General features: G+C 43.2%; 1 protein-coding gene across 1 annotated transcript in view; it reads left to right on the plus strand.

Moving 5' to 3' along the window:
* Window positions 1-1,722: 1,722 nt before the first annotated feature.
* ano8b (anoctamin 8b) overlaps window positions 1,723-16,149 on the plus strand; it is a 36,054-nt gene continuing 21,627 nt past the window's right edge. Inside the window, exon 1 of the mRNA XM_088907504.1 lies at window positions 1,723-1,870. Within this exon, the coding sequence (XP_088763630.1) occupies window positions 1,723-1,870 (148 nt within the window). The remainder of the gene's footprint in view (window positions 1,871-16,149) is intronic.

Raw genomic sequence — 16,149 nt, forward strand, 5'->3', positions numbered from 1 at the left:
ACAGCTGCCACCTTTAATGACGCATCACCCTGCGTCTCTCCGTCTTGATTTTCACCTCGGTGTATCGCAAGCTTGCAGCCATGTTGCTGAAGAGAGCTCGGTGCAGGAATAACAAGGTTAGCCTCCAGTTGCTGTGTACAGCACAGCGGTGGGGGCAGAACCCACTGACGACCATCTCCTCGCAAGCAGGCGGTGGACTCGAGTCGCCCTGTGTTACATGTTCGATTTTTCCCGCACCCCTAGGTTCTCCTAGGACAGAAAACTGGAAGTGCTTTGTAATTGCACGTGTTTGTAAAAAAAAACGACGACGGAGGCACATGACTTCCAGCGTAAAATGCTGAGGCTTGTAGCACATTGTAATTGATCAAAAACTGCTTCCCTACTCTGAATTGCGACGTTTTTGATGTGACCTGCAAGTGAACGGTCCCCCCCCCACACACAAACATTGTTCAATTCAAACGGGGGGAGAGAGACACTTTCATCACCCTGCTCATCCCTGATTCTTCTTTTCTAGAAAGTAGAAAAGGCAAGCGCTCTTCCCTTTCCCGTGCGCCTCTGACGTGGGCGTTCGAGGTCGAGGGAAAACCCCAGCCTTGATGGGCCACCTCTACATCTCTCTCCACATTTCTGTAACAACGCGGATTCTCACGGCTGAGGCGCCTCTTTAAAAAAAAAAACAAATAAAGAAACTGAGACGATATTTTTACTTTGATAAATAAATCATATCGCCCTTAATCCCCCAGGCAGTCTGGGCTCACTTCATTATTCTAGGCTGCTGTTGAGCTTTGAAGAGGTGTCCTACTGAATGAGCTGCCAGTACCAGCGATCAGTGCCACAGATAAGCTCTTTCACGGGGAATAACTTCTCCTTACTGCCTAACAGTAAGTACATTACTGTCTACCACTTTATGGGTTTTTTTTTAATACTGTCTGAAGGGGTAAAAAACAAACGCGTAGATTATTTGCCTTGTTCTGCATGCCGGTTTGAGAGATTTCAACCTGCAGCAGCCATGAAATCTTGGTGTGCTTTCCACCGTAAAACATGCATGTGCGGAGATAATCTAACAAGTACACACGCATCTGTCTGTTTCAACATGTATGTGTTTGTGAGTACATCGCCTACACCTCAGTCTGTAGTCTCTGTGGACCAGTATATAGTTAACAGATAGTGCTAGCTAACGCGTTGCAACCAGAATTCTTGCAGCACATTATTTCTGGGGGTCCATTATTCTAATAAGTGGAAGCAGTTGCTCGTAGGTGAGGGATGACAGTTCTCTACTGGCGTAAACCGTTGAAGGAGCTGGGAAATTTCGTCTCGGAAGGCGAGGGGAACCATGCGATTTTTCCAGCGTCTGTGTGTGTGTGTGCGCGCCTCTGTCTCCGTATGTATGTGTACAAGCGTGTGTCCGTGAGCGCGTGTGCGGTGAGTGTGTGTGTGTGTGAGTGAAGCTCTTTCCCCCTTTTTCTTTGTCCCTCCTCCAAAGTGAGACTCGCTCCGGAGCGCTCTCAGCCTGCACGCAGCCCGCTGCCACCAGGATGAGCCACAACAACCTTCACTTCACTTTCACGTTCATTTAACCCCCCCGACCCGACCCGCTCCTCTCCCCCCCCTCCACCTTCCCCACTCTTGCCTCTGCACCGAAACCCATGCAGCCCTGACCCGCGGTACCGCACTCCCTTGTCCCGGCTTCACCAGCCACTGGCTCCCCGCGCGGAAGCGAGCATGCCCGAGACAGGAGCGGCGGCGGCGGCGGCAGCCTCAGGCAGCACCGCGGACACAGAGAGCTCACGGCACAGACACCGAGCGCAGGCGGAGGGGGAGAAGACTGACCCCGCTGCTGCGACCCAGCAAGCGTCCTCCGGGGTCCTGGGTGAGTCTCGGAAAACGAGAAGGGGGATGTAAATAGAGGTCGCGGGGGAGTCGTACATGTGTGGAAGGCGTACCACTCAGATGGATGCTGAGGTAGACGAGGAGCCTGTATATGACAATAGACACTACAGGATGTCCCGCTGCCCTTTTGTCTACTTGTGTTGTACAGTTGCGAAGCCCCTCCACCCTTATCCGAAGTGATTTCTCCGCGTTTGAAAACAAGGCGCTTGTGCAGGAAGGTCATGCGGATTTGCAGTCCTGTCGGCGTCAAAAACACCGTTGAAGTTGAATCTAGCTACCACGTTTTCAGCAATTAAAACAGTTGGATCAGGTGGTCTGTGCTGACATCCTTGATATGAAATAAGCTTTTTTTTTTTTGCTCGTTGTGCATTTGAACATGACTCCGTCTGCATATGCATTCTGCATACGAACCAGCGCGGTGTGTAACTTTTTCCAGTGAGACTGGAAGGTTATATTAGGATACATTGTTCAGCACTTCACTGAGCCGGTGCTGTCAGAGCGTGTTGTGTTATTTTTTTTTTTTACCTCAAGACCTTAAAGTTTGAATGGGTTGCTTTGGCAACTCAAAATTAAACCGACGTAGAACGCCGTATTCGACAAGGTTGCGTTTGTCTTCTTAATTCATGTGTTTTGTTGTACCATGAACTGAGGAGTGAGGTGGGGGTGGGTGGGACTGCACTGACTTTTAAATACAGGCCCGGCACATTTCTACATCGGTAATTGGCTGCGTTTAATTATATTGGCTAATTGCTATCCGTCGGCAGGATAATAGCGGCCTTCGCTCCGTTTGTTCGGCGAAGGAGGACGGAGCCGGAACTCATTGCGGCTGCCTGGCGTGTGCGTGTGCGTGTCCGTGTGTGCGGAGTCGCTGAGTGCGCCTCTCCAGCTGTGGTGCAGGATGATGCAGTGTGGCGACTCGCAGCCTGTTGGAAGGCGGCCGGGGACGCGTTCTGTATGCAGGAGCTATGCAAGGTAACTCTTAGAGCATAGGAGCTCTTAAAGGTGTAATGTAGCTTTAAAGGGAAAAACAAAAAAACTTAACAAATTGCGACGCTTTTGCTCATTTTCCTTTCATTTATCACTGTTGGTCCTATCCGTGTTTTTGAATGCGTGCTTTTGTGACTGTGGAATAATTCTAGACGTCTCTAGGCTCCCTATAACAAGACCCGTCCCTCACTTGAGTTTATATACTTGTGGGTGTTATCGGCCGTTTGATTGAATCTCTTGCTCTTTGGTGAGGAGTCGTTACTAACCTTTTGTGGTTGCTGATCTCTGTAATTTGTTCAGAATGCAATGACACGATTATCATTTTTTTTACGGTTTTCAAACTCACTTTTTTGTAGGAGGACTATTTTGATCGTGAAATTAAACAGTAAGAGTGACTGGAAAGTGATGAATAACTTGTAAATCAGTTTTAAAGGCAGCGACATCGCTAAGAAAATAGCGGGCCTGTTCTCTGTATTTGTCTTTACTGTTTTTGAGTGTGGTGTTCTAGTTTCTTGGGGTCCCCAATTAGCAAAACAAGTCATTTAATGTTGTAGCGCCCTAGTAACCCGATAGAATAATTCAAGAGTTCTTTCCTTCCCACCGTGAGGAAACGGTTCAAAAACATGCAGTGTTTTTATTGGTGCTTTCTTGCAGCTGGGGATCCAGGGTTTGGGTCCAGACTGTGGAGCCTTCTGTGTGGAGTCTGCATGCTACCCCCACATGTTCACTTGCTTACCTCACTCACATTTCACGGTGCTCTGGTTTCCTCCCCCCCAGCAGAGACATGCTGTCTCTGTTTGTCCCTGTGTACTGGTGTGTGCCTTGTGATGGACTGGTCCCTGATGCTTCCAGGATAGTCCATGTTGTGCACCCCCTTACCAGAAATGAGCAGCTTTCTGATAAAGGGTGCATGCCTCCATTTGTGTCTCAGGCTTTGTTTCTTGAAGGATGTAATAATACTGAACCCCAATTCACATATATTCACTGACTATCTGATTCTATATAGTGTAGCTTTGATCAGAGTTCTTTGTTGGTCTGTTAGCATTTTCTTTCAGGGGTGTCTGAAATTGTAGCTGGATGTCTTCACAATTTCTTCTAATCCCAGTGCTTTAGGCTTGAAGGGCTTTGAGTTTGTGTCAGCTTAGCTCTTTTTTGAACAGTTGCTTAGCATTTCACTTGAATTAATTAATATAGGTGTGCCTTTCTTGAGAGAATATGTGATCCTGTTTGAATTCCCAGCAAAAGCTTTCAATATAAAGCTTAGCTTTGTTCTGTTGTATATGATCATTAGGGTCCACTTCAGTCATACTTCCTGGACAGCAATGGTGGTCGAGCACGGTTTTAGGTGCAGCATGTGTTGCTGGCAGAAACTGCAAGCTTTCTGAATGTTGGAAATGCCCCAGCAACATTTTGGTGTCTAATTTTTGGGGGCAGTGGGGCCACAGTAACAGTTTCTTTCTTCCATCATTCATTCTTCTGGAAGCAATAAAGGGGCAAACAAAATATTAGGATGTGTAGCTAAACTACATTATTTAAATCATAAGATTTCATTTCATAACTATACAACACACTTCTTTAGAGTATTGTGTGCTGTTGTGCTCACCACATTATTGAGAAGGATAAAGCTGTTCAGGAATCCGTCTGGAGGAGGGCAAGCTGAAAGGTGATGGGAGGGTGGAACATGCTACCCAGCCATGTTGTTGAAGCTGATAACCTGGCTTCTTTTCCTGGGATCAAATAGCCATTATTTACCGAACAGCTGGATGGGCTGAATGAACTTGTCTGACAAAGTCTTTATGTTCATATTAGCAGGATCTACTGCTTTTAAGATTCTGTGGTGTGCCTTGGAAGAGCTTCCTACTGAGGTAGAAATAAAAAGAAAAAAACCACTAGATTATTGGGATTAGCTTTTAGTCTCGTTTCTTTTACCTGTTATTGGCACTGTACTGTGATCTCTCATACATCTCCATTTCTGATAGGTGGGATGTGAGAACCCTCTTCCTATAGTGTCCTTCAGGCTGACTGTAAGACATTTTTCTGTAGGGTTAAATGATAAATAAGAAAAATTCTGTCTTTACTGTACAGGTGTTTTAAGAACTCATTGCCAGTTTCTTTGCATTGGTTATGCAGGAAAGCAGCAGGGTAAATGTTATGAATATTTATCTGCTTATTAGTGATCTCCATGGATTAAGAGGCTATATCCCATCCCAGTGTGATGTTGTAGCAAGGAAGGGAACTTCTGAATTGTTTGCGTAATGTGAGTACGCACAACTGGTAATAAGACCTGTACTGCAGAACTGCTGCCTTTGCAGTACATAAAACCCAAAGGAGAGGTCAGTTTTAGCCCCCAACACATCTGCAAATCTCCTCTCCTGCCTCCATTTCCAGTATAATGTTGAGGCATGATTTATCTATACTCGTGCGGTACAGGGTCTTTCAATTTGTGGTCACCTTGTCCATAGTTATAAGACAGCTCTGCTGCTCTGTGTTAGCTTTAACTCTTTAACTGGACGGTTTCGTGGCTTCGGGGCAAGGAAAGGAAAGAGAAGCTGTTCTTCTGACTCTCTCGCCGATCTAAGATCTCAATCTCTTTTCAGTTTGAATCCATGATGAATTTGGCATCAATGCTCAACTGCTGTCTAAATACCCTCTTTCCCGCCTTGGCTGCGGTGGGAGAGTGAGTCTCCGAGTCCCCTGGTTCCCTTTTCTCCCCGTACAGAACGTGTAGCAGCTGAGCATGCTCATGTGCCCAGGATGATCAGGCTCTGAGACCTGTTTTGGTTCTGCACAATGAGAAGCACCTCCTAGTAAACTCAGCTGCCGTTCACAACCACAGTCGGTGAAGGGCATGCATGTCCTGGATTTGAATCTGCAACCTCCGGGCTGAAACGCTCTGCCCAGAATCCTAACCAGCCTTGGGAGGGATGAACTCGAATATCCAAAAGCTGTGTGATGGAGGTGGCTGTGACTCTGTTTTGCCCCAGTGATCATACATTCTTCATCGTTCACGCCAGGATGGTGCCTCTCAGAGATCAGTTACCGCTTTCGTTTCGGTTCAAGACTGGACCATAAAACATCGCCGGCCCTCTTCTTCTGTTCGATGTCTGTAGGGAAGTTGCTAAGTGAGCTCATTAAAAATCAAGGTACCGGAGCGGAATGCTGTTTTTTTGCCTGATTAGCATAGGATCTCTGTTTCAGTTCCTGCCTGGATGCCTTGGAGTTCATTCTTTGCTGGAGGACTATGTCACAGGCCAGAGGACGCAAGCTCAATTTGTCTGTCTCATTTCATTACTTAGCCTCATCTGTGGCATTAAAACTGTCTCTCATAAAGAAGGAGTGCAGTGCATTGGCTTGTGTAGACACGTTTGTGCTTTTTTATGGCTGACAGCAGCAGCGGTTTTGCATTCAGGCACGATCAGATAGGTCTGGGATGCTGTCTGGAGGTTCTGGGCAAGAGGCTTGATGGGCGAATGGGAGTCCCCATAGTGATGTCTGCTTTTAAACATCATGTGCTTTTCTCTGCTCCCCCAGCCTGCCTCTGCCTGTAAGATGAAAGATCTGAAGTGCAGTCTTGAGCTCGCGATCAGGGGCCAGACCACTGCGTGGATGCAGAAAGGCTAAAACAGACTTGTGCAAGCACCCAGACAGGTGAATCCATGTAAGAACACAGGTACCTGAACTTGTGTGAATACACACTGAAGTAGGGAAGGAGACACCATTGTGAATACACCACATACATGTGCTAAGTTGAACTGTAAAGATCGTAAAGGCAAATAAATTCAAGTTAGAGCCTCCTAATGATACTTTGCAACCATTCTTAATTAATCTTGTTTTTTTTACTGTTATTAATAAAAAGTAAACATTCCTGTCTTCTACGCTAATCATAGATGTGGATAGCATAGATCACTAACAGTTGATTAAAAGTCTGTATCAGCATTAGTGGACGGCATAGTGATGCAGTGGTTAGCATTGCTGCCTTGCAGTGCTGGGGCCCTGAGTTCAATTCCAGGCCTGGGGTGCTGTCTGTGTGGAGTTTGCTTGGGTTTTCTCCCGCAGTCCAAAGATAGACTGGTAGGTAAATTGGCTTCCGTGTCTGTGTGTGCCCTGTGATGGACTTGCATCCCTTCTGGGGTGTACCCTGCTTTGTGCCTGTTGCTTGCTGGGACAGGCTCCAGCTCTTCTGCAGTCCTGAACTGGAAGAAGCATTAAGTTATCAAATGGATGGATTAGTAATAGTAGTAATAGATGTAGTAGAATTACATAGTTACTGTTGTTAAAATGTTAACCTGTATTTGTTTTAAAGTCTTTATTCCTGCAACTGTTGCTTTTATTAAAGTATAAAGGTTCTTAGTTAGCACTAGTGTGGATGTAATGGTAGGTTTGCTAGATTGGAGCACTGCAGTGATTAATCTGTGAGAGTATATTGGCTATCTTTACAAATGCCCTTTCTTCTTATTTTAATGGAGAAAGAGAAAGGACTTTCTTCAACCTATATATTTTTTATCACAAAGAACATGGATCCTGCCTTTAGACTCGGCTTATTAGTCACTGGAGCTGTAACTGGAGGAAGACAAACTCCAGCCTGCAGAAATCCCATTATTCTAAATGTTTAGTCAAACCAACATCAGGTTTTAGAAAATGCATCAAAACCGTGTGCATAATGTGTTGGCATAAACATAAGACAAGAGAGAAAATGTCTTCAGGTGATCAGAGATCAATCTCTTGCTTCTTGATTGATCCATGTACTTTTAAACCACTTTACTGTTCTGCATTACATTACCATGCAACACCTGGTTCCTAGCCTTCTTTGTCTGACTCTCTAAAAGAGTCAATGCAATCAATGAAGCAGTCACTGGCGGGAGAGCCCCCTTAATTAAGAGACAATGGTCTACAGTTTGTACACAGTTCTTTTATTTGCCACTGGTTTGCATGTAAAAATGCTTAATTCAGCTAATCAGTGTAATTGCAAAATCTGAACTATTTTCATGCTTCCAGGTACTTGATCCACAAAGACCACAAATGTGTTGGATCTATTGTGCCAAAAGCCCAGTATGTGACCTGTTACTCTCACATGGCATAAAGCTCAAACGTGTGTTAAGAAGTAGAGTAGACCTTCACTACTGTAGGTGAGTCTACTGCTGTCTATCTGTGTATGTCATCCCACTGATTTTTTTCAGATTGTTTTACAAGGTTCATGACTCTAGATAATTTAAAATATATATTCCATTTACAGTACCAAATGTAGAAGAAAGGGAATCGGGAAGAGGAAATATTTAATTTGATTCTATTAAATCGATTCATTACTTCATTAGATCAATTAAGAAAAAGCATAACAGCCTAACCCTAGAGATGTTGTTTCTGCGTTTCTGTTTTTTCCTAGATTTTCTTTCTACTGACAAAGGAACGTGTGGATGGAAGTTACATTCAATACAGCAGCTTTAATTTAGATGTGTTATCTTCATTTTGCACAGGACAGCTTAAAAAGCTCCATACATCAGTGCAACTGTTCTAGTGGGAAAACAGGAAAATAATTCCATGTGAATTATTGACTTTCCCTGGAGCAAAGACATCTAGATTTTTTTCTTCTTCCCTTTTTGATAACCCTGTCTTTGTGCCATCATCGCTCTCTTCAGAGGCGCTCCTGTTCCAACCATGTGAGGGACTTAGGCTGGACTTTATCTGTCTAAGCTGTTGGGGGGAAAAACGCTCCACATCCTGTTTTGTCTAGAATTATGTGGACTGTTTAATGCTGGGTCAGTCAAATCTGGGTCAGTGGAAATGCTCTAATGCCCTTGGCACACTATCTTAATAATTCATGATTGTCCATCTTCCTGTGAAGGTTATTCATTTGAGTCTCCATCTTGTCCCTAATCTGACCAAGACCAAAATACCTCAGCTGACTTTACTCAAGTGTTTGGTTCAAACAGCACAACATGGCTACGGGATTATTCAGATTTAATTTTCTTTGATGGCCTGGGGGATTAAAATGCTTCAATGCTCCACATTTACACAATCTGCTCAAAAACTCTTAGATTCTTCCTGTTAGAAATGGTTTGCAGATGTGATGCTTCACCCTTGATGGATTTTAGCAAATTTCACATTGTGCAACTGAAAAAAAAGTACAGTCATTTAGCTGTTTTTATCCAAAGAGTCACAAGTCCACCTGCCGTGACTCTTGAAACTGCTGTGTATTGAATTTGTATCAGCTATTTGTAAAAAGGCAAGTCCTTGTTTTCATATGAATGATTGACCTATATGTGTCTCTGTGCTTGTGGAGTATGAATTACAATATGTTAATGCCTTATCTTCCCAGTATAACAACAAAATTGCATCTCTAACATGGGGAAGTCTTGTAAAAGGGCAATAAGTGATTTAATCCCAGAGGTAACAGGTCATGGGTCATAGGTCATGTGATTGGCTCCCATTCGATTTTGTTCCATTCCCTCATTACTCGGCTATTAAAAATGCTGTTTTTCCTGTTGTGGCTTGCCTGCTGTTTAGTCTGAGGTTTGCCACACCAACAGTTTATTCCACAAGGTAAATGTGAATGTGAAAAAGTGAATTCTGATTGTGTGGCATGGGAAAGGGAAGACAGTTAGGGCTACACAGCCCTCTGAAACCCAAAGCTAAATCGTGCACACCTCAAATCTATTTCCCCATCTCTTTTCCTTACACTCATGTGTTGTTGAAGCTCTTGATTTGTCAGAATGACAGGTGCAACAATGTACTGTAGGTCAGGCCTCTTCTCAAGGCTTAGCAAGTGTTTTAACTAAATTTGCATAGATTGTATCCCGTTATGTAATCTTATATGCACAAATGTCCCGTGATTTGCATATCCTGGTCAAGCTCAAATAACTTAAATCAATACTTAAGTTTGTGGAAAAAAAACTAAGCAAACACTGGACTTTTGCCAAACATACAAATAAAGCCAAGTACACATTCTAAAAGCACCGATGAGAGTCATGTATAACAATAAAGAGGTACTAAACTAGACCCCTCCTCACATTGTTGTATCAATATTGTGATATTGTTGATATCACTTTTTATTTGTTTTTATTTAGAAAACAGAAACATCCAATCAACATCACAGCAACATAGTTTAAAAACCTAAGCTGCCTTTACGTTCTGCATTTCTAAAGAGCGATAGTGGTTTGTAATTGAAATGAAAGCTGCTATTTTCAATTCTAAGGTTAAGTCATAAGCAAAGAAAAAAAAAGTATCGGGTAGTACAGTGCCTATTGACAAGCTGTGTGAGAAGATACGCAGTAACTGTTACGAAATGAGCTCTTCAGAAGAGATCATCATGGCAATGATCATAATTCAGATGGTGTGTTAATGATGATGTAATGATTAGAGGGGAAAGAAGCGATTGGTGCCAGCAGATGTCTAGCCACCCTGCTGGAACAGCAGAGTGCCCACAACATCGGGCCCTGCTGGGAGAAACAAACAGTGCTCTTATTGTGGATCAGTCTCTCTGCCCACCAGGCTATTGGCGCAGCCTGTGCCCAGAGGAGCTGGGAGAAAGCACAGAAACCGGGAGAGAGAGGGAGAGAGGGAGGGAGGGAAGCACTGCTTGCCGAGCCCATGAGAGAGGCGATTGTATCCGATCCTGGTGATAACAGGTCTGTGAATGCAGCTGCTGGCGGGGTGGGAGGAGGGGAGGAGAGGGGTTGAGGGGGGTTACAGAGGGGGGCGGAGGCTATCGCGGAGATCTATGGAGGGCAGCTGGGCTCGAGATTGAAAAGGCTCGGAGAGAGGAAGGGAAGGCGGGGAGGGCCACGGCTCAGTTTTACCTCCATCGGCCTGCGTGTGTGGGTTTGCAGCTGCACTTGCAGTGTGCGGTGATGTTGTTTAAAAATGCATCTTTCTTCTGGGGATGGGATTCTGTTTGCAAAAGAAATATGCATCTGAGGGCTTGATGCAGAGCGACCATCGTGCATGCTCAAGAACCACAGCAGGTTGCAGTATGTGGTTAATGTGTCATTCAGGAGCGATGTGCCTGTGTTCCAATTTAGATGAAAGCAGAAGTAGGGGAATAGCTGCAATTTGGCTGTGTGCAAGGGTCTATTTTTGACTGCATTACAGTGTTAGCTGTTCGGTTGCCCAGGTAAACAGTTGGTCATTGTATAGGCTGTCTGTACCATGTGCTGATTCTAAAGGTGGAAGTGAAGTTGCTCAGTTCTGATAACTATATATTTGGGGTTTTACACTTTGCACTTACCCTTATATTTGATACGATGGAAGAGGAGACAAAAATGTCCAAGGACAGAATCTGAGAGAGTTCTGGTTTTATCATTTGACCCTCTTTCGGGCCAGTCAGTTTCTCTGTCTCTTTAAAGCAGCAGTACCTCCAGAGCTGGGAGAAGCTGTTTAACTGGTCCAGTTAAGCAAATAGTGATCTGGTTCAGGTTGCTAACAGCCTAGCTGGGGTTAAAACCTGTAAGCATACTGGCCCTCCAGGGCCAGGAATGGAGATGGGACCTGTACTGTCTGAACACACTTGGATTGCATACTTGCCTTCGGAACAATACGGCTCAGAGCTGTAGTTGTAGCTGCTGTTTTATACCTCGGTTATTGAATTTTTCAGAGTGTAACTAGAAGTCTTCTCATGCTAATCCCACAAAAAGCATAAATGCATCAAATCAGTCCTACTTAGCCATAGTCCTGGAACAGATCAGGTTATCAAGCAGATCTTGTCCCTGCTAGGCCCTGCTTGTAGCCATTACACTTATACTTCTTTAAATACAGTATAGTTGTATAGTGTCCATATTTGACTAGCACTGGAAAGCAGATTCTGGACAACAAGTACACTGAGTATAATATATGAGGGAACATATCAGAAACGTCAAAGACACTATCAGCTTTCAAGCACGAAAGAACAGATCTTGTATCTCTGATAAGAACAGAGTTACAAGTTAAAATTCTTTTCAGTGCTGTATAGATCATCCTATTACTTAGGCATGACTAGGCATGTCATGTTTAGCTGCAGTCGAAAAGAAGAGTGTTTTTTTTAATTTGCTGGAAAATATCCAAGGAAACAGTTATTCCAAATATTACGTCTTAACTATAAATTTGCATCATTGTTTCTTCACAAATGTAGCCGTGTGATGCTTGATTGAGCATGTCTGTCCCTAAAGAATATTCTGCATTCGTATTGTGCTTGTGAACCACACAGATAGAGCTCCTTGCAGATCAGCTTAACTATTGCTCTCCTGCAGCTCATCAGCATCAACAGCAGAGCTTAGCAGGGCACTTGCATGGGCCGTGCTGCAGATCAGTATCTACAAAAACCTGCTTAAACCTCTGGCTTTCTCCTTAATAGCTTCTCCTAGCTCCTCAAGTGCTACTTATTTTAAAAGACTTTGAAAACCTGCAGGCACACAGACCCTCCAGAACTGAGCACTCCTGTCATAAGGTTGGCCCCCCCACCCCATGTCATCAGTGGTGCACATTTGCCCTCACCTTGCATCAGAGACGGTGGTGTTGCATACAGTGCATGCCTGTCAGGCTGTACCAGCTTATCATTTAAAAAGGCTACTGCTGCCACTGTGTGCTGTTAATAACTCATCACCACAAGCTGAAAAACGACACCAGACAAAGCCATTGATCACACCCTATGATCACTATGAAAACTGGCCTTGTTTTGGAAGAGGGCCTTCCCACATCATAGTCAGCTGGCTTTCAAGTTCTGTGCTCCAGTCCCTCTTAGACCAACCTCGACGATTTTCTCTCTTTCTGCTAAGTGGCAGAATTCTCTTACCAAAGATCTTGTGATAGAACTTCACTTAGTCAGAGTTTCCTGACTAGAGACTTTGTAGGTGCATTGCCACACGTCTGAAAAACTAAATGACTTGGCTGGGACAGCTTCATCCATGATGGACCTCTGTTGAGTACTTAATCAATTTGCATGAAGGCTTTACTTTGTGCTGTGCTGCATTCTGTGAGAGATTTAGATGTGGCAAACTGAAGTGCTATGAAGCGAATATTGAATGCCATCAATATTTATTCTTTCAGAAACAGAGCCAAGAGATCTACCTTATACATTCAGTTTCACATCACCTCTGCTTACAGAGCAGTGCACATCAGAAGGATGTAAACTGTAGGTTGATAAAAAGCAGCAGGGTACCCAATGGTACAGCAGAGAGATCCCATTCTTTTCACTTGGAGCTTCCAGTTACACTCTGCAGACAAGCTGCATACCCAGGCTGTACATTTTATTTTCTATAGTTGGCCGCTTCCTATACGGTTACACTGTTCATTTCAGTCTCAGGATTGAGAAACCTGGACATACAGGAGCTCTCATGGGGAAATTCAGAGGAAGAACAGGGCTTTTTACACCCACCAACTACACTGACAATGATGAATGGAGTTTGTAACAATAGTTTGGGAGAGATGAAAACAACCAGGTTCAATCAGAATCGGCTGTCAGTAATTAGCAATCACTCCTGACGTAATTAATTCTCCAGTGCACTAAACATCATAAATACTTTACATGATCTCCTTCTTTCCTCGTCCTTTGACCAGGAAGTCAGCCCTCAACCAAACAGGTTAAACCAAATTTTCACTAAACACTAATCCTTCCAGTACACTTAATTCTTGGGTGTTATTCCTCGTGAAAGAGTGAATGGTCGTGTAAAATGAATAACTGTTTCCATGGTCTTTGAATAGTTGCGAAAAGAATGCTTATAACTTGGACTGCATTAAAGTCAGAAGAGTCAGTTTATTTAAGTGGTAAAGACTGGAGGCTGAAAAAATGGTATAATGTTTACTTTATTGTTAGATGTCACAAGTAACCTTTGCATCATGACAAGGAAATTTAAGATCAGATTGGACGTAGGTGACAATCTTCATGGAGCTTTGAGATGTTGGAAACATTCTGGGAAAATTAAGTTTTTTCTCATAGCAAAATCCTCAAAGGCATTGTCAAAGACATTCAGAGCAGACTTCTTCTGAATCAACAGTGAAACACGAACCACAGGACACAATTGTAAAGTATGCAGAAGATCATTTAAAATCAAGAACTGGAAGGACAGTAATTCTTTACCCAAAGTAAGGAACAAGCTACCTAACCACATAGTTGAAGGTGATACCTTGACTTAGTTCAAGTAATGGCTCGATGAGATCCTGGGATCAATTATCTACCAATTACCAAACATGCTGGATAAGCCAAATGATCTCCTCTCATTTGTAACATTTGTTATGTTCCTAAGAGGAGTGACGCAGACATAGAGTTGACTTGAAGTGTCTCCACGCGAATTTGGCACTGTTTTCACTCAGATTCTGCTGTATTAAAAGCACTGAGTGCGCGTGTGATTAATTCATACAGTTTTTCTGTCTCTCTTCTAGTCTCTGAACTGTTGGGGCACCAGCTGGTACACAAGGACTTTCCTTTTTATCCGAGACGGGAGAGACAGAGGGAAAATTGTTATCAAGAAAATCGAATTCAAATGAGAGGTTTTTCTACTAACTGTAAAAAACAATACAAAGTCAGAGAGGTATTAGACCAGGTAAAAAAAGCCAAACTCTTATCATCCTGTAACGGAGAGGAGTTTTATGAAAAGGTAAATCACATGTACAGTAGGTAATAAAAAAACAGGTTAGGTAATAAAAATAATTCTAAAATAACTGATTGTGGTGAGAGAGAGAACTACTGCTTATCTTGAAAAGCACCTGGACAGACAGACATGCTTCTGGCCCTGCATTCATACACCAAAATTACACAGAGGCTACTGTGACCCTAAAACTGAACCCAACAGCTTGAGGAAATGAGGGCTTTAATTTGTTGAATTCAGGTTTAGGAGTGGCAGTCAAAAGCCTTTAACACTGAAATCAAGTGTCTCGCTGTCATCTGCATGTCCACAGTAGTGTAAAAGATTTGGACCTTTTATCTTGTCTGGTTTACAAAAACACTAAGAAACATCTAATGATAAACCAATGAATTCTGTGTTCTCCCAAAAGACAGGTGCAAAAAGTCCCTTTGGGAATAATCGCAATGCTCCAGAAGATGTAACAAAAAAACAGCTGCTCCTTCTTGTAATGTGGATATGAAAAGGTTTGAGTGAAACTCACTGCTAGGGCAGTAATCTGAGAAGTGGAAGCAGTTAGGAGTCTGTGGGATTGTTAATGTGCTGCTGTTCTAAAATTCACACCTCTTCTGTTGAAGTAACTGAAAGTCTTTCTATTTTGATTCTGTGCTATTGTAAAGGCTAAAGACGCCCAGGACCCTCCAGACGAGCAAAATGTCGAAGTGTGTGACTGGGTTCTAGTACGGGGTGTGAGTATGCAGGTTTAATATGGAAACAATAAATGACAGGGTTTGTACTGTACTTTATGTAGCACTTACGTACTGTATTTAGCATATAGGATGGATCAGTTAAAGCTGCACAGCATTTTTTTTATTTTAAAGGTCTGAATGCCATTTGACATACTGTATACATTCCTTCTCGCTTTTCTTTGTTGTTAAAGTCTTTTAGTACAGCCCTCGTAGTACACATGTAGTACAGCTCTGAATGATTTAGCAATCTGCACATGTACGTGTAAGACAAATTGCATTTCAGGATGCCTCATTACTGAGAGATACCTGCGTGGCTGTAAGGTTAACTTTAACTGTGAAATCCGACACGGGCAATTACAAACTAGCAGTGCACGATTCTTTTTTTAACTGAAACTATAACTCAAACCTCCCACACTTAATTTTAAAGTTCATTTAGACATTCTTTCTAATACTGCTAATATTTCAAACATCTCAGTAATGAAATGATGTACTTTGCTGCAGTTGAGTTTGCTTATTATATCATGTGTTCTATGTGTTATGCTTGCTAGTCTGGGCTCAAGTAGACATTTTTATGTTATAACGACAGTAAAAAGCAATGCCTGCATATACAGTATCTGTTGTGTGTCTGGTCACTGCATGCGGCTGTTTGTGGCCTTATGTCAGCCTTTGTTCTGGTACGTTCTCTTAAGGTACTCCATCTTTTTTCTCCTCCCTTTCTGCTTTTTCAATAAGCCTTGGATTTTTCTTCACAAGGCCGCACTTGACCCAAAAGATTGCTGGAATGCTGGGACATAACCCACTTTCTGAGGTGCTGGCAGGGACCGCTGCAGAAGGCACAGCTCAGTGATTATTCTCAATGTGTTTCACACACCGGTTTTCACAAACATAAACTGAGAACTCTCCAGGTATAAGTTTTTGGAGCCTCTGCTCCACCCTGGACATGTTCTTGTAAAATTATCTGCATTCTGCAGCTGTTTCACTGTTCTTCAGACCCGCGA

Source organism: Atractosteus spatula, chromosome 28, assembly GCF_055471065.1.
Source record: "Atractosteus spatula isolate fAtrSpa1 chromosome 28, fAtrSpa1.hap1, whole genome shotgun sequence".
NCBI classification, from domain to species: Eukaryota; Metazoa; Chordata; class Actinopteri; order Semionotiformes; family Lepisosteidae; genus Atractosteus; species Atractosteus spatula.